Genomic DNA, 18491 nt, shown 5'->3' with positions numbered 1-18491 from the left:
TGTAGCCGTCTCATTCAGAAATGAATGGAGCTGCTACAGTATACGCCAGCATCGCTTTTTTTGACGTGATGCTGACGGATACCTCTAACATACTGCGGAAACGCAGTATGAATGGGATGCAGTGTAGGGTCACATAGAACGCATCCGCAGCATATTTCACACAGCGATTGCCCCCCAGCAGTCACAATATGGAGCTCCCTGCTGTGGCTGGGTAGCTCAGTGTGTCCGCTCATGACTGCCGGCGGTAAATCCGCTGCCATGAGTGGACACACAAAGCTACCCAACTGCAGCAGGGAGCTCCATATTGTGACTGCTGGCGGGCATCCGCAACATGTAATATGCTGTGGATGTGCGCCGTGTGATCCTACACATTATGCATTTTTATTTTTCATTATAGTTATGTATATGTGTGTATATTATGTATATATTTATATTTTTACACTTTTGTTTTTACACTTTTTTTATATGTTTTTTTTACACTTTTTTTTTAATGCTTTGGAATACTTAGTATTCCAAAGCATTGCAGTTATATGCTGCCTGCTAGTTTTACACGTCCTGACAAGCAATAACCGGGGCAGACCTGGGGGTCCTTGTAAAGACCCCCGACTGCCCAGGTAACCAGCAGCACAACGCGATCGTTGCGGGGTGCTACAGGAGCCCCCTCCCTCTGTCAAACTCCTTACAGCTCGCTGTCGCAACTGACCGCAGCTGTAAGGGTTAAGCTGCTGGGACCCGAAGTTTTCTTTGCTCCCGACAGTGCGGCAGGTCCCCTTCCGCCAGGGATCACACGCAGCACCCCACGATCGCGCTGCAGGGAAGAAAGAGGGAGCTGACAGCCCGTGGTCACTTCCGACCGCAGCTGTAAGGGTTCAACTGCCGGGACCGAAGTTTACTTTGGTCCTGGCAGTGCGGCAGGGTCCTGGCTGTGTGTTACAGCCGAGTCCCTGCCGCGATCTCATGGTTGCGGGAACGTGCATCCTGCCTGGACGTGTATACACTTCCAAGGGATTAAAAAGGGTTAAATCTGTGCTTCTAGAAAAAGTGACAAGTATATTTGCTTTACTAGTAACTTGTTACTTACAGGGTCTAAGAGTGCCTCACGGACATCTTCCCCATAGCGATTTCTTAAACATGGCCCACAAAACTGTCCTCTGACGCCACTACAACCAGGATTGCGACAAAAAGTTTTGGTGTCCGTTGTTTTTTGACGACATTGGTGACAAGTGCTTCCCTAGGAAAGGAAATAAAAAGCTATAAGTAAAATACCCCATGTACCCAGTTATAAATTAAAATTTTGGTTAAAGGTGCTGTCCAGCAAAAATCTTATCTTAAGTATCTGATCACATATGGGTGGGTTGGGAGTCTGACAGCTCCGACACAGACAATCTTCAGAACGGGGCCCCATAGAGCAAGTCTACAGCACTCGCTCCCTCAATTACTTTGTATGGGAGCACCAAAAATAACAGAGTAGAACATTCAGGTTTCTCTGGCGCTCCCATACAAATGAATGATTGGGCGATGGGGGGGGGGGGGGGGGGAGGCTATAGCTACATTCAGCATTTGAACATGTTCTGTAAATGTACCAAGAAATCTCCGAATGCAAATTGTAGTTCACGTTTTGCTTCAGCTTTGCAAGTACAGGTGAAGTACGTAAACAATTATATGCTTGCTGCAAAACCGAGGAGTACAGAGCTAAGCAGCAAGTGTGGTTACTGTGCAGCACATTACAGCCCAACAACATGTGAGCCTAGTCTTATTCACACTGAACTGCAAAGACTTTTATTCAGAAAAATGTAAAGATTTCAATGCATTGTCTAAAAAAAAACTAACCTTTTAATAAAAAATAAATTTTTACCATGATTTTGTCATAAGTTTTGTCTTTAACAGTGTCTGCGACATTGTCCAACTCTTCTTCTGTAATGTCTTCAACAGAACGAAAGTTGTTTTTTGACGACTCCCTCCTTTTCCGAATTTCTTCACGTTCTTCCTAACATTTCCCAAAAGACAAAAAAAAAATGGATGGCCGGTATTTATCATTGTAGGTGTAAGTGAAGAATTTTTCTACACTTTTTTTGTGTGTGCTGGTAATGTGTAGGAGCACCAAATTTATCAACTGGTCACAGATCATTTGATAAGTTTTGTGCAGGTCACATTTTCTGTAGTTTGACTCTTCATATACACCAAAAAGCTAAGCTAAGTCAGGGCTGGTATAGTTTTAGACTTTTCAGCGGCTTTGCATGTGTATTGCCAAAATTAGTGGATTGCAACTCAAAATCTGCAGAAATGTGTTAACCAAAATGTGCAAATAAATCCTGCTTGCACCTTTTCTAGACACGAAAAGCAGTCTAAAGTCAATGATAAATGTCAGCCGATATGTGTAAAGTAAGCTATATTGACATTGGTGCAAGCAAAAACTTGAGCAGTTGGCCACAAAATTTAAACTCCATAGCATTTTTTTGGTCCTCTTTTTCTACACCTCAGTTTGGATAAATATCCCCACCTAGGGTACAGCCACAAGCTGCAGAAATGTCAGAAGTGAGACTGGCAGACTAGCAGGGAGGAGAAATAAGTCCATCCTTAACATTTCATTTCCTATTCCTTTTAAAGCTACTTCTAACTTTGGTTTAAAAAAATAAAAATAAAAAAAAATAAAAAAAACTATTTGCTGCAAAAAATCTGCAGCATTTCTACCCTTAGGGTCTGCTGACACATATTTTTGCTGGAGATATACTTCCGAACGACTTCAGTGGGTAGAAAAATCAGCAGCAGAAAATAAACACGTGTGAATGGGCCCTTAGGGTGCAGTAATACAAGCGTATTTTCTGCTGCAGATTTGCTTCAGCAGATTTTGCTTCCCATTGACTTCAATGGGTGACAAAATCTGCAGCAAAAAAATAGGCCGTGCTCACACGACGGAAAATATGCAGATTTGCGTGAATTCTGCATCCACATCTCTGTGCAGAATTACGTAGTCTTATTTGCAGAATCGTGCAGAAATTCCACATGATTCTGCAGCTCAGCAAAAGATAGAACTTTCAAAGTTTGTTTGGATTCTGCGCAGAATCTGCCTGCATTCCGCACAAACTCAGCAGAATTCAAGGCCTGTTGACTTCAATCGGATTCTGCAGCCAAAGTCCGGAAAAATATAAGACCAGACTTATATTTTCCGGAACTGCAGAATGCGGAATTTCCGTAGCAGAACACCTGCTGTGGAAATTCTGCTGTGCTAAATATCCTTGCAGAATCCCATTAAAGTTAAAAGGGCAATAAATTCAGGCAGAATTCTGTGCGGAAAATTCACATGGAATTCTGCACGGACTTCTATCATGTGAACACAGCCTTAGGGTATTGTTCACACAGCAGAATTTCCATGCAGAATTCCTTGGAAGAATTCGGCATGGAGATTCCACAGCAGCAGAGTCCCATTGATTTCATTCTGTTACGCTCTTCACATAGCAGAATCTCCGCCTAGAAATTCCAATTATGGTCTCTGCTCTGTGTCTATTTATTTTGTGGCGCATTACCAAGTGGTCTTAGCACCGGCATGTTATACCAGAGCTCAGCTGTCAGGGCAATGTCCGCACAGAGATTTTCCATGCAGACATTAGCCCATGCAAACATAGTCTAATGGTGCTCCCAGTGGCAGGATATGTCCGAAAAGATTAGGACGGCTTTTGATGCAGTGATTTGCTTACGGGCTACTGTGTTCTGGAGACTGAGTTTCTGGAAGTCCCATACAAGTCTACAGGACTTCCTTCCACTCTGTCTCCAGATCACCATAGTCTTTAAGCAAGTCACAGTATCAGAAGCCGTCGTGATCTTTTCGAACATATCCTGCCACTGTGAGAAGATCAGAAGCAGACCCAATATTTTCAGACATGTCTTGCCATCAGGGGAACCGCTAGAGGCACCTTTCAGACACGGTTTCAATATACACTAAAAATATAAATGAAGAAATAGATGGTCCAGCGCAGGATAACGTGCAATAAAAGCCAAAATTTATTGTAGATTCAAGCCATAGGATAGCAGGACACAAGGTGTCCTGCTATCCTATGGCTTGAATCTACAATAAATTTTGGCTTTTATTGCACGTTATCCTGCGCTGGACCATCTATTTCTTCATTGCTACTTTGGTGTTGGTTCACACGGTGCCGTGCGACAGGCGTCTGGCTGGAAGGGTGAGCTGAGTTATCCTATACTCTTCACTAAAAAATATAGCATGAAAACATACGTAGGCATATTTAAAAAAAAAAAAAAGTAATTATATATAACAACTTCTAAATACAACACTTGTCTCCATTATATGGGAAACTATTTATTTTAGGAGCTAATCCCCATAGCAAACCTCTCCTGCTCTGGACAGTTCCTGACATGGACAGAGGTGTCAGCAGAGAGCACGACGGTCAGACTGAAAAGAACAACTCAACTTCCTCTGGAACATACAAGAGCTGATAAGTACTGGAAGGATTAAGATTTTTTTTTATGGAAGTCATTTACAAATCTGTTTTTTCTCGCATCTGTTGATCACCACCGGAGTATTATAGGGATAGTTCATTTCAATCCAGAAAGGTAGACTATGAACAAACATTTCTAATAGTTAAAATTATTAAGTGATACTTACATCACTCAAGGTGCGCCTGAACGCCTTTTTACCATACTTCTGGAGATGCTCAGCAAACTGCAAAGCAGAAGCAGTAAAGTCCTCGATTGCAAAATTCTCTTTTGGTCGTGCACTGCGTGTTGGGTTAGTGCGTCTTTCACCTGGAGTTTCAGAAAACGATCGCCGGCTTGTCTTTTTCTGCTTCTAAATAACAGTGAAATAAAGGTTTTCAAACAATACAAATGACATATAAAGCTCAGTCCATAGTTGTAGTAACTTACAGAAGGAGTTGTGTTTCTTACTGGGAACAGTTCTGGCATGGCGTTCAGCTCTGAAAGAAGTTGAGCCAGCTGGAGTAAGTAAAAATGAAAAAACAATAAAAATAAGAAGTTATAAAAAAAAAAAAAAAAAAAAAAAAAAAAAAAAAAAAAAGGTTAAATTGTTGGTTAGTAGCAACATTGGCTTTTATTTAACTATTACGGTAAACACACTTTATAAAATAGAGTGTAGACACAGCCAAAGGCTGGGAGTTTTGTTTTGCAATAGTGAAATTGAAAAAGAATTTTACAAATTTGGCGGTTTTCTTTTCTACGCCATTTACCTTGTGGTTGAGATAACATGTTATTTTGATACTTTAGGCCGGCCCGATTACAGCAAGACCAGATTTGTATAGTTTCCGTCATTTCTTTTTTTTTATTATTTATTTTTCGCATACCAGGCTGTAGGAGGGCTCATTTTTTGTGCCATAATCTGTTTTTTGTATCGGTACCATTTTGGTATTGATTTGACTTTTTAAATCTCTAACTTTTTTTGGGGGGGGGATAATATAAAAATTGCAATTCTGTGTTTTTTATTGTATTTTTTTTTTTTTTACATTTACCGTATGGGATACATAATGTTATATTTTAAATATTATTATGTTTACATGTTTTTATATAGGAAAAGGGGGTGATTTGAACTTTTAACATGGAAGGGGTTAGTGTGTGTCTTTTAAACTTTTATTTAAAAATATTTTTTTTCCACACTTTATTAGACTTTTAGGAGCAATCATTAGATTTCTCATACAAATCAACAGAGTTCTATTGAACTCCATTGATCTGTGTGCTCTGCTATCCATTGATAGAGCCTAGTTCAGCCAGGCTCTATCAATGAAAGAGCCACGGGACAGCAGGGAACAGAGGTAAGCCCTCCGGCTACCTCTATAGTGGATCTCCCCCCCCCCCCCCCCCCCCTGCGATCACGCTGCGGTGGGGCCATCCACCAGGGAGCATTTACTTGTCCCTTTAGACGCCGCTGTCAGCTTTGACAGCGGCGATCTAAAGGGTTAATAGCCAGCCGCGGCGATCGCTGCATGCTAGCTATTAGCGGCGGCCCCCAGCTACTGAAAAGAACTGGGGACTGCAGAGTATGGAGCGGGAACAAGTCGGGAGCCCGCTCCATACAGACTGCTGAGTGCCGCCGTGCTAGTCGGGTCCGGCCCTGCTTGCCCGAAGCCGGGTTAAGGGCCGGAAAAATTCACCTGCCCGGAACTGCATGTCCCGGGCGTCGGGCGATAGGAATTCCACATCCCTGTACCTCGAGGCACCCTGGTTGGTAAACACTGATATATTCCATATATATCTCCACGGCGCTGGCAGCTTGCCATAAAAGGGTTATTCAGAAGGAGGAAAAGTTTTCCTCGCTCCCAATGCTCTACTTTGTACTCCCTCCCTCTTGTCTTGAAATTATAACATTGTACCCACCCACACATTTTGTACAAAGCCCTACTGAAGCCTATAGGACAAAAACCCATTCTGATTTTTTATATTTTTTTCTTGCTCCAAAGAGCAAGAGATCAATAGAGTTTGCCACGATCTTAGCATTTTCTTATTTGGGTTTACTAATAAATTGCAGATTTGCTGCAGAAATTTTAACATCTGTTCCAAAATAGAGGAACAGAGTTTGTAAAAACCCATTAATGTGCTACAGAAAGTCTGATTTCTAGTCACAAATATGCGTTGCATTAGCATATTTGGATCCATAATTTATTTATAGATGAATATTGGCTGTGTCTTTTAAGTGCAATACATACCACTGCCTTATTTTCCTTAATATTCATTGCTCTTTTGGCAAGCGCACTTGAGTTTTCCTGGTTAGATACATTTTCTCCATCAGATTCGACATCCATTTTGTTTCCAGCCAATACGGTATTTACTTTCTTTCTGTTGTTTCGGACAGGTTTCACCTTAAGAGGACTGGAAGGCTCCTTATCCTTATTTGCAGGCTTCTTGCTTGGAAACTGCAGAGCGACACGTAGCCCAAACTTTCTCTTTTTGGGTGGTAAAGAATGCTCCCCAATGTCTGACAGCACTCCTCTATGATCACTCACATCCTAAAAGAAAAAACACACTCCATAATAAAACAATGAATGACCCACAAAAAATTCCAGATCAACAAAGTTTAGGAAAACAACTGAACAGAAAAAAATATTGTAATGTGCCAGGACTGGACAGATTCCTATAAGGCAGTGGTCTCCAAACTGTGGACCTCCAGCTGCTGCAAAACAAACTCCCATTATGCTGGGAGTTGCAGTTTAGCACCATCTGTAGGTCCACAGTTTGGAGACTATGGAGGAAATTTATCAAAACCTGTCCAGAAGAAAAATTGCCGAGTTGTCCATAGCAACCAATCAGATCGCTTATTTCATTTTCCAGAGGCCTTTTCAAAAATAAAAAGCAATCTGATTGGTTGCTATGGGCAACTCAGCAACTTTTCAAGTGGACAGGTTTTGATAAATCTCCCCCTATTTGTATAAGACACAGTAGTATTGTGGGCACTGCCCAATGGGATTTGGATATTTAAGTCATCTATCACAGCAATAGTGTCAATAGTGTAGAGACTCTGGTTTACATCTTGTTTTGTACATTAGAGAAACTATTCCTCTGATTAATCTATAGGTCCCCATGCACAAAGTCAGGGGTGTGGAAATTTAATAAAAAACTATTTGTCCACGGGTCTAAAACGGAGCAAAATCTACTTGTCCCTCATGACGATCCACTTGTCCTGACCAATTTTCGCTTTTACACGAATTTTTTCCACCTCGCCCTATAATAGCCGTAACTACCTACTATAATGATACCTTTTAATTTTTCAATAACAGTCTCCAAAAAAAAAATAAAAAAAATGGATGTGTGTAATATATATATATATATATATATATATATATATATATATATATATATATATATATATATATATATATATATAGTGAAATTGAAATAGTAAAAGATTTTTTTGCAAATTTGGTGGTTTTCTTTTCGGCGCCATTTACCTTGTGGTTGAGATAACATGTTTTGATACATTAGGCCGGCTTGATTACAGCAATACCAGATTTGTGTAGTTTTCGTCATGTTTTACTAATTAAATAAAAATTCTGAACTTTTTTGAATTTTTTTAATTGCCATTTTTGACCCCTGTAGCTTTTGTTTTTTTTTCCCGCATACCAGGATGTATGAGGGCTCATTTTTTGCACCATAATCAGTTTCTTGTATCAGTACCATTTTGGTATTGATCTGACTGTTTAAAATCGCTTTTTAAACTTTTTTTCTGGGATATTATAAAAATTAAATTTTTACATTTACGTCATTTACCGTATGAGACACAATGTTATATTTTAATAGTTCATACAATTACACACACAGCGATACTAAATATGTTTAGTTTTATTATATTTACATGTTTTTATATAGGAAAAGGGGGTGATTTGAACTTTTAACATGGAAGGGGTTAATGTGTGTCTTTTAAACTTTTATTAAGTTTTATTAGACTGTTCCACTTTATTAGACTGTTAGGAGGAATCATTAGGATTCCTCATACAGATCAACAGAGTTCCAGTGAACTCCATTGATGTGAGTGCTCTGCAATCCATTGCTAGAGCCTAGTCAAGCCAATATCTATCAATGACAGAGCCACAGACACCAGGGAAGCAGAGGTAAGCCCTCCGGCTACATCTATAGTGGATCTCCCCCCACGATCACGCTGTGGAGGGGGGGGGGGGGAGCAATCCATCCCATTAGTCCACCAGGGAGCATTCACATGTCCCTTTAGATACCGCTATCAGCTTTGACAGCAACGATCTAAAGGGTTAATAGCCAGCCGCGGCGATCGCTGCATGCTGGCTTTTAGCAGTGGCATCTGGCTACTGAGAACAGCCGGGGGCTGCAGAGTATGGAGCGGGCAGGAGTCGGGAGCCTGCTCCATACAGACTGCTGAGCGCCGCCGCGCTTGTCAGGTCCGGCCCCGCTTGCCCGAAACAGGGCTAAGGGCCGGAAAAATTCACTTGCCCGGCGCCCGAAACTGCATGTCCCGGGCGTCGGGCGATAGGAATTCCACATCCCTGAAAGTGTATGCCAAAAAAGTGTCTCTTGGTCTTGTCATACCTAATGTGTACCTAGGGGTGATGAATTTTACTATATCTGTAAATCTGAGAGATGGCATGTAGAAATATTAATATGAATCAATACAAACTCATCCCTTGCAAGTCCCAGGGCAATCAATCATAACCAAAACCCTTTGGTGGGCTAACCCTCCTCGGGGACTAAAACCCTGTACTAGGGTCTCACTAAAAATCAACCTTTATTAGTATGCATTAAAAATATATACATGTGAATAGAGTTATTAAAAAACGGTGATTTAAAAAATTGTCAGAGATATCTCTTCTTAGCTAACTCTAGATATATATTTTACTGGCCAAGTTGATACTCTCCAAGCCAATTATTCCAACAGTGGCTGTTTATTACAGGCTCTGATATACCGTATATACTCGAGTATAAGCCGACCCGAATATAAGCCGAGGCCCCTAGTTTCACCCCCCCCCCCCCCCCAAAAAATAAAAAAAAAAAAAAAAAAAAAAAAAAGTTATTGACTCGACTATAAGCCTAGGGTGGGAAATACATCATTCCCCCCCCTCATCATCACCGCCTGTCAATCCCTTCTTCAGTGGTCTTCAACCTGCGGACCTCCAGATATTGCAAAACTACAACCCCCAGCATGCCTGGACAGCCATCGGCTGTCCAGGCATGCTGGGAGTTGTAGTTTTGAAACCTCTGGAGGTCCGCAGGTTGAAAACCACTGCGGCCTTAGTCATCATCAAGCCCCCCCTTTTGTTTTGTACTCACCTCCCCTCGGCGGGAAGTTAGGGTGAGCTCGTCCGAGCCATCTATGCTGCAGGGACCGTCCAGGGGATAGTCGTTGCAGGCTGTCCATTTTCACCGGGGGGCCCTCTTCCCCGCGCTTCATGACGTTGCCTTGACAACGGCGCACAGGGACGTTCACGCACAACGTCCCTGTGCGTCGTCGTCAAGGCAACGTCACTAGTCTGGGGCGGAGAAGAGGGCCAACCCGGTGAAAATGGACAGCCTGGAAAGACTAACCATCCCCACCGGACGGTCCCTGCAGCACAGATGGCCCGGACCAGCTCACCCTAACTTCCCGCCGAGAGGAGGTGAGTACAAAACAAAAAGGGGGGGGGGGGGGCTGGATGATGACGAAGGCCGCAGTGGTCTTCAACCTGCGGACCTCCAGAGGTTTCAAAACTACAACACCCGGCATGCTGGGAGTTGTAGTTTTGCAACATCTGGAGGTCCGCAGGTTGAAGACCACTGAGAAGGGATTGACAGGCGGTGAGTTCACTCGAGTATAAACTGAGGGGGGCGTTTTCAGCAAGAAAAATCGTGCTGAAAAACTCGGCTTATACGGTACTTCTATGGATGAGCTGCACTTATATGTGGTACACTCTGTTAAAGGGGTACTCCAGTGGAACACTTTTTTTTATCAACTGGTGGCAGAAAGTTACAGATTTGTAGATTTCTTCTATTAAAAATTCTTAATCCTTCCAGTACTTATTAGTGGCTATATACTACAGAGGCAATTCTTTTCTTTTGGGATTTCTTTTCTGTCACAACCACAGTGCTTTCTGCTGACACCTTTGTTCATTTTAGGAACTGTCCAGAGCAGCATATGTTTGCTATGGGGATTTTCTCCTGCTCTGGACAGTTCCTGACATGGACAGAGGTGTCAGCAGAGAGCACTGTGGTCGTGACAGAAAAACAAAAATAAAAGAATTTCCTCTGTAGTATACAGCCGCTAATAAGTAATGGAAGGATTAAGATTTTTTTTAATAGAAGTAATTTACAAATCTGTTTAACTTTCTGGCATCAGTTGATTTGAAGAAAAAAAAAATTCCACCGGAGTACCCCTTTAATGCTTTAGTGCAGTGGTTCTTAACCAGGGGTTCAGTGAGTCAGTCTCGCGGGTTTGGCGGAGGTCAAGACACACACCCGACTCATATGATTCGTGATGACACGCCCCGCTTATCCATCATTGGCTGCAGGTGATCATGTCCCACCTAACAGATCTCAGTGTACTGTCTTTCCCTACTGTAAAGGAAGCCTCCTATCTTTTGTGGCTCCGCTCCTACGCGATTGCCTGCACGCGTCCCAAGCTGGAACGCACCACTTCCGGCATGGCCTCCCGTGACGCACTTCCGGTCCCGCAGCGTCTTAAACAGGCTCAGCCAGATGGTCCCTCTGACAAGCGGACAGCCTGGATGCATGGACGCCACGGGAACAGATAGGCACACTGAACCACCACTGCCTTCACTCAATGCCTGGCTAACTGTGTCTAGTTCATATGAAACTGGTGGGGTTCAGTACCTCCAACAAGGTTAAGAACCACTGCTTTAGTGTGATATAGGAGAGCACCATCAGAAGTTTCATATACCCTCTATCATTAACGCTATGTTAGGTATCACACATTCCTCATTTTTTAGTGATTCACTTGCTCTCATTCACAGTGGGCATTAGTGGTCTCTCACACCCAGTGGGCATCAATTGGGGGTCTCTCACACCCTCCGATGTACACCCCCGGGATGTACATCAGAGGGAGGAGGGTTAGCCCTCCAAAGGGTTTTGGTTATGAAATATTAATACGAGCATAGATCAACTCCTTTCCTTCTTACCTGATCATCTGTCTCTTGCTGTGGGAATCCTTCAAAAACATCATTATCTGAATCCCCGTCTTCAGTGAAAATTCTTTGCAGTTCTTCTGTTATGTATTTGGGATCAATGACTGCCTTCTGTAGATTTAAGAATAAAAAAAGGATTAATAAGCTGTTTTGTAGAAAAGCTTTAACAATTAATCTGACTAGTTAAAGTTTTGATCAGTGGGGTTCTGGGTACTGAGAACCCCACGTTTACTAAAGCAGCTGAGCACTGATTCTGCCTGCCATCTCCTCCTCTCTATAGAAGATGGGGGAGATTTATCAAAACCTATGTAGCGGAAGAGTGGTGCAGTTGCCCATAGCAACCATTCAGATCGCTTCTTTCATTTTTAAAGAGGCCTATGAAAAAAAGAAGCAATCTGATTGATTGCTATGGGCAACTACATCACTCTTTCCCTTCACAGGTTTTGATAAATCTCCCCCCGATGGCTCCTGCAGCAAGGAAACTGTGGGCAGAAACTTAGGCCCAGATTTATCAAAGAATGTCTACTGTAGAGCTATTTTCCTATGTTTATTTGGTTGGTGGGTTTGACTAGTGCGCATTTTATTTATCAAGAAGGTGCAGCAGGATGGTGAATTTTGCGCAGTTCTGCTGTGGTGGGAAAAGCTCTACCACATATACTTTTTCTAGACGCTTGTGAGAGAGGGAAGTAGACACTTTCCCGGGTCCTGAATTTGGCAGGTTAGGTGTCTTTACTTACTTTCACAGAGCTGCCGGGACATTTTTACTTGCATTTTAGATGCTACAATCACATTTGATTGCGGTGTCTAAGGGGTTAAAGCCAGGCATCACCGTGATCGGTGATGTCTGGAATTAGAGATGGGTCCTGGTGGCAGATAGCCCCGAGGACCACCCAGCTATGACCTGCGCTCAGCTCCTGTCGTCCACAAGAGGTTAAAGGTTGAATTGTGGAAGGTAGAAGTGATTCTCACACCTACTGGTAGGTGGTTTAGCTTTGCGCCTAATAAAGTACCTACAAGTTGACAAAAGTCGCAAATGATAAATACGTGACCACTGCATGGTCAAAAAGAAAAAGTTCTACGGGTAGGCAAAAAGAATGAAACTGTCTATATCAAAAGGCGCATAAAAGTCGCTAAATATGCTGCTTGCGCATGAACTGCGCCAAAACACAGACCCCCAAAAAATGCTCTAAAAGCAATGATAAGTCTCCCTCTTAGTGCTTAGCTGTTCTAGTGTGTGTGTGTGTGTGTGTGTGTGTGTGTGTGTGTGTGTGTGTGTGTGTGTGTGTGGGGGGGGGGGGGGGACACGACTCAGGACCCAGACCACCAATAATCAAAAATGTTCGCTCCGGGTCTGATTACAGGCGACCACCGGGCAGGCGGCGTGTGACATCCTTTGGATAGGGGAAGAGATGTGTAAGCACCGGAGAACCCCCTATAAAAAAAAAAAAATAATACATTTTTTATCATTGGTGGTCTGAGTTTTGAGACACCCCCACACATATGTATTTACAGAATAAAGATGGAGAACCCAGAGGAGCTCGGAGCACAGTATGCTTGAGTCATGTCACAGTGTGACAATATGAGGTTTTGCAAAATCTAGCTATACACTTTTTTGTAAACACTTACAGTCCACAATGCAGTACAGAGCAGGAGGCAGAGGCAAAGCGCCCCAGATGATTTTGCAGGGAGGCGGAGCCAATAAATGGTTCCGAAATCTCCTGAGAATAAGACGCAAAACTGTCCGGGGCACATGAAAATCCCTCACAATGGCTTAAATCTTCATACTAAGCCCCTTATCCCTATGAAGATTCTCCTATACAACAGAATGGAGCTCCACTCTGCATCTTACACCTCTCCTCCACTGGGAAATCTTTATGTCAGCTGCAGAGTAGAGCTCCATTCTACAGCATAAGAGGATCAGCACAGGGAGAAGGCATTTCCTATGAGAATTAAAGCTGGATCTCACTGTGCACCTGGGGCTGATGACATTTGGCAAGTTTAAAAAATTTTTTTATTTTTTTTTTTTCAGCCAAGGAGGCAAAGCTGAGCTGGTCAAGTGCCACAGTCTGGCATGTCTTCTGGCTTGCTCTCACCACCGATCCCCTCCTTATTTGACACACAGGGCGAGGGGCTGGGAGGCATGCCAATCTGTGGTGTTTGAGCAGCTTCTTGACACTTATCTTAAAAAAAAAAAAAAAATAGGAGATTTTATAAATGAGGGTCTGATTGGTGTGGCACCAAATACTGACCTTATACTTAGTGCGGGGACCCCGATTCCCAGAGTGTCAGTTTTCCTGGAGGGGTACTCCACTATCCAGCATTCGGAACTAAAATGTTCCGAACGCTGCATGGGGTCGGCCACATCCCCTCAATGCAAGTCTATCGGAGGGGGCGTGACAGCCGTCACGCTCCCTCCTATAGACTTGCATTGAGGGGTGTGGCCATGATGTCACAAGGGGCATGGCCGACTCCCGCTGCGCGAAAACAGCATTCGGAACATTAGTTCCAAACGTACCCTTTTAAGCAAAGCTTTTTAGGTCTAACGTTTACCAAGTTCCTTCTTATAAATAAGTTTCATACCATTCTATATTGGGGTTAGTTTTGCCAATTAATCTTTATTGAAGCCGCACTACCAAAATTTGTTTTACTCCTACGGCGAACCATTTGTGTAGCTTGTACTCTTCTCTATTCCGTTCTGTATTTAATACTTGTATGAAGCCCCCCACACCTGGGTTCTGCTGTAAGCCTCTTGTTAGGCCGCTGAGCTTTACCTGTGAAGACATTTTACTTTCACATCTCTATTAGGTTAAATTGAAGCACTAGAAAAATGTAACCTTTGAATGACTTAATGGAAGAATATTTGTGAGGAGCTGTGAGCCCTTGTTACAAAGAATGAGAAATTACTTTCAAGAGAAACTGCATTAGCTCTTTTGCCTTTGTGCTGTAGTGCCTTGACCCCGCTGTGAATACTACGCGCTAAATAATTTTTTTCTCCCCCCGTTTCCTCTATTACTTCCACCTCTGCTCCCATAGAGGCAGCTTCGGGGATCACAATTACCGATTAGGAACAAAGAAGAAACATACTCCTCCCCATGGATTTCTGGGAACTGATGGGCTTTAATTAAGAAAACCTATGGCTGTATTTCTAAAGGAGACCCCCTCCCCCATCACCACTATTAAAAAACGATTCAGGACTCCCCTCTATGATTTTCAAGAGTCTCATTAAACTGCTCAAAAAAGTCCCGTCAAAACTAAAATGCCTCCCTGTAAAAGACTGACTTTAGGCTGCATAATAATGATGTATATCCCTACTATAAGAACGAAAATTTGGGGAAATTTATCAAAAACCTGTGCAGAGGAAAAGTTGACCAGTTGCCCATAGTAACCAATCAAATAGCTTTTTTCATAAAGGCCTCCAAAAATGAAAGGAGGGATCTGTTTGGTTGCTATGGGCAACTGATCAATTCGTCCTCTACACAGGTTTCGATAAATCTCCCCATTTAAAGGGGCAATCCAGTGCTCCAGCATTCTGGACATTTTGTTTAGAACGCTCAGAGCCAGAGATCGCGGCGTGTCGGTCGAAACACCCCTCTCGGACATAAATGGAGTGAGCGTGATGTCATGACCACTGCCGTAGGAACCCAGCGGATAAGGGGGGAGATTTATCAATACCTGTCCAGAGGAAAAGTTGCTGAGTAGCCCATAGTAACCAATAAGATCGCATTTTTCAGAGGCCTTTTAGAAAAAAAAAATGAAAGAAACGATCTGATTGGTTGCTATGGGCAACTCAGCAACTTTGCACGAATTTTGATAAATCTCCCCCAAGATGTCTAGCCGCGGAGTACCCCATTAACATAAAAAGTTTGGTAGAGTTTGTACCACAAGATGTCGGCATTGGCAGCATTTACAGATGTAATTGCCGGATGTAGAGGATTGGGAGTCTGTTAGGTTGGTATTATGCTCAGAGCTTCAGGCATAGGCTATGTTCAGCAAACAGAAGAAAGGCAATGCCCCGCACAACTCACTAAAGGATCCAGTCCTGGATGTATAGACGGAGCTGATTCCAGCAATCCCGTGCTCAGCGGACAGAAACAGCAGAATTTGTAAATCCACAGAAAAGAAGCACTCCGCGGCACTGGGTATATGATGCAAATAAAAGGCTTACTTTATTGCGGCATAGCAGGTACGAGGTGAACAGTCAGACAGCCGACCAGCGCAAGTTTCGCATCAAATTACGCTTTCTTAAGGCATGATCATGTCTTGAGAAAGCGTCATTTGACGCGAAACTTGCGCTGGTCGGCTGTCTGACTGTTCACCTCGTACCTGCTATGCCGCAATAAAGTAAGCCTTTTATTTGCATCATATACCCAGTGCCGCGGAGTGCTTCTTTTCTGTGGATAGGCTATGTTCACACAGTGGAATATTTGTAGAATGGCCACAAATAGGTGACACCGGCAGAACATGCTATGACCACTCCAAAACGGGCCGTCTCTATAGATGGCAATGAATTTCCAAGCGGATCCTGCTGAAAGAATTCCAGCAGCAGCAGCAAATGGGGCTGGCCAGTTCACTGCAGCGACACCAGAGCCCAATGGACCCCAATATCTTTAATGAGGTCTGTGGGGTTTCAGTTATAGTGTTTGACAGAATTTGACTACACAAAAAAAAAATATATACTAGAGAGGTTTTATTGTCTGGTCATTTGGACATATACCTCAACGAGGATGTGCACGTAACCTTAGTGACCGCCACTTACACTGCCATTATTGTGGGGTGTATGGTGACTGGACCACCAGTCAGGGGGCGTGGCCTACAGTCGAGGGCGGGGCACAGATATGAATAATAACGAATCTCATTCATAAACAGTCTTTGCCCATAGCATCCAATCAGAGCTCAGCTTTCATTTTCCTAAGGCTGCTTGGGATATGAAAGCTGAGGTATAAATGGTTGTTATGGGCAGCAGCCCCTCCAGCGATGTATCCTGCCCGACACATACCCTTACCATGCGGGCTCTATACGCCTGTATGTCACCCTCAGTCCCCTATCATTCCCGCCATACAGCATTTGCCCGGCATCACGCGGAGGAGCACACAGCGCGCGTCCCCTCCAGTGGCGCCAAATCTGGAGCCGCCTGCTGCCTCACACGTGGAGCGTGCACTATGGAGGAGAGCTCGGCTGCCTCGTGCGGGCCCGGGGGTCCTCACCTGTCCTGCGGTGGCCGAGTCCATGGCGGGTGGAGCCCACAGGTGTCAGCACGGCTCTATGGGCAGAAGTTCTAGCTCTGTAACCTTTTACACTACAGCCTCGTCCTGCAGATGTCGGTGCTGGGAGGAACGTCCCGCCCTCTGTGGTGACGGTCACTACACCCCTGAGCGCGGCACAGTCCTGTACACAGAGGGACGGCACTTATAGTGGTGGATGGTGGCCCGTGGACTGCAACAGCCTTGCAGCCGTCACAAAACTACAACTCCCAGCATGACCTTCGGCTGCCAGTGCATGCTTGGAGTTGTAGTTTTTCAACAACTGGAGAGCCGCAGGTTGGGCTTCACTACTGTAGTATATAATACAGCTGGGCTACTCAACTAGTTGGTTAGGGTCCTCAAATCATTGGGGGGGGTGCAATCCAGTGGAGGGTTTTATACTGCCACACACTGTACAGGGGGAGATTTATCAAAATATGTCCAGAGGAAAAGTTGCCCATAGCAACCAATCAGATTGCTTCTTTCATTTTGCAGAGGCCTTTTCAAAAATGAAAGAAGCGATCTGATTGGTTGCTATGGGCAACTCAGCAACTTCTCCTCTGGACAGGTTTTGATAAATCTCCCTGTGGTTCTGAATATTATACTGCCACACACTGTGCCCCTGGTATATTAGTGCCCCCAATTATTATATTGCTAAACACTGCTCTGTTATTTATGTTATTAATTATCTTAGGATAGGTGATTTAACCCTTACTCACCCCCATTTGCCAGGGTCGGGGTTTTTGTTTAAAGTCCCATACAAGTCAATAGAAATATATGTTACTGCATAACTTCCAAACGGCTGGAGATATTTCGATAATACTTGGTCACATGTTACTTATATGTCCACTTAAAATATAGCATAGTTAATTTAACCCTTAACTACCCCGATTTGTGAGTTTTTGTTTAACCCCTTAAGGACTGGGGGTTTTTGCATTTTCGTTTTTTGCTCCTTGCCTTTAAAAAATCATAACTCTTTCAATTTTGCACCTAAAAATCCATATTATGGCTTATTTTTTGCGCCACCAATTCTACTTTGTAATGACATCAGTCATTGTGCCCAAAAATCAAAAAAATCATTGTGAGACAAAATTGAAAAAAAAAAACGCTGTTTTGTAACTTTTGGGGGCTTCCGTTTCTACGTAGTACATATTTCGGTAAAAATGACACCTGATATTTATTCTTTAGGTCCATACGGTTAAAATGATACCCTACTTATATAGGTTTGATTTTGTCGTACTTCTGGAAAAAAATCATAACTTCATGCAGGAAAATTAGTACGTTTAAAATTGTCATTTCTGACCCCTATAACTTTTTTATTTTTCCGTGTATGGGGCGGTATGAGGGCTCATTTTTTGCGCCGTGATCTGAAGTTTTTAACGGTACCATTTTTGCATTGATAGGACTTATTGATCGCTTTTTATTCATTTTTTCATGATAGAAAAAGTGACCAAAAATGCACTATTTTGGAATTTGGAATTTTTTTGCGCGCACGCCATTGACCGTGCGGTTTAATTAACGATATATTTTTATAATTTGGACATTTCCGCACGCGGCAATACCATATATGTTTATTTTTATTTGCACTGTTTTTTTTATGGGAAAAGGGGGTGATTCAAACTTTTCCACTTTTTTTTTTGCAGTGTTA

The 18491-nt window shown here is 43.1% G+C and overlaps 1 protein-coding gene across 5 annotated transcripts in view; it reads right to left on the bottom strand.

The window, feature by feature from the left end:
• CDCA7L (cell division cycle associated 7 like) overlaps window positions 1–17202 on the bottom strand; it is a 28996-nt gene extending 11794 nt beyond the window's left edge. The window contains exons 1-8 of one of the 5 annotated variants that reach the window (XM_056519718.1): window positions 16606–16667; window positions 14184–14374; window positions 11598–11714; window positions 6672–6971; window positions 4882–4950; window positions 4622–4804; window positions 1856–1987; window positions 1082–1231 (exon numbers count right to left, since the gene is read on the bottom strand). In XM_056519718.1, the coding sequence (XP_056375693.1) occupies window positions 1082–1231; window positions 1856–1987; window positions 4622–4804; window positions 4882–4950; window positions 6672–6971; window positions 11598–11714; window positions 14184–14186 (954 nt within the window). In that variant the 5' untranslated portion in view covers window positions 14187–14374; window positions 16606–16667. Of the gene's footprint in view, window positions 1–1081; window positions 1232–1855; window positions 1988–4621; window positions 4805–4881; window positions 4951–6671; window positions 6972–11597; window positions 11715–14183; window positions 14375–16599; window positions 16692–16807 lie in introns of those variants that run through there. The other 4 variants (XM_056519715.1, XM_056519714.1, XM_056519717.1 and 1 more) reach the window with 4 other exon arrangements.
• Between the last annotated feature and the right edge of the window lie 1289 nt (window positions 17203–18491).

Source organism: Hyla sarda, chromosome 5 (assembly GCF_029499605.1).
Source record: "Hyla sarda isolate aHylSar1 chromosome 5, aHylSar1.hap1, whole genome shotgun sequence".
NCBI lineage: Eukaryota > Metazoa > Chordata > Amphibia > Anura > Hylidae > Hyla > Hyla sarda.
This window is presented reverse-complemented; position numbering and strand designations above follow the sequence as displayed.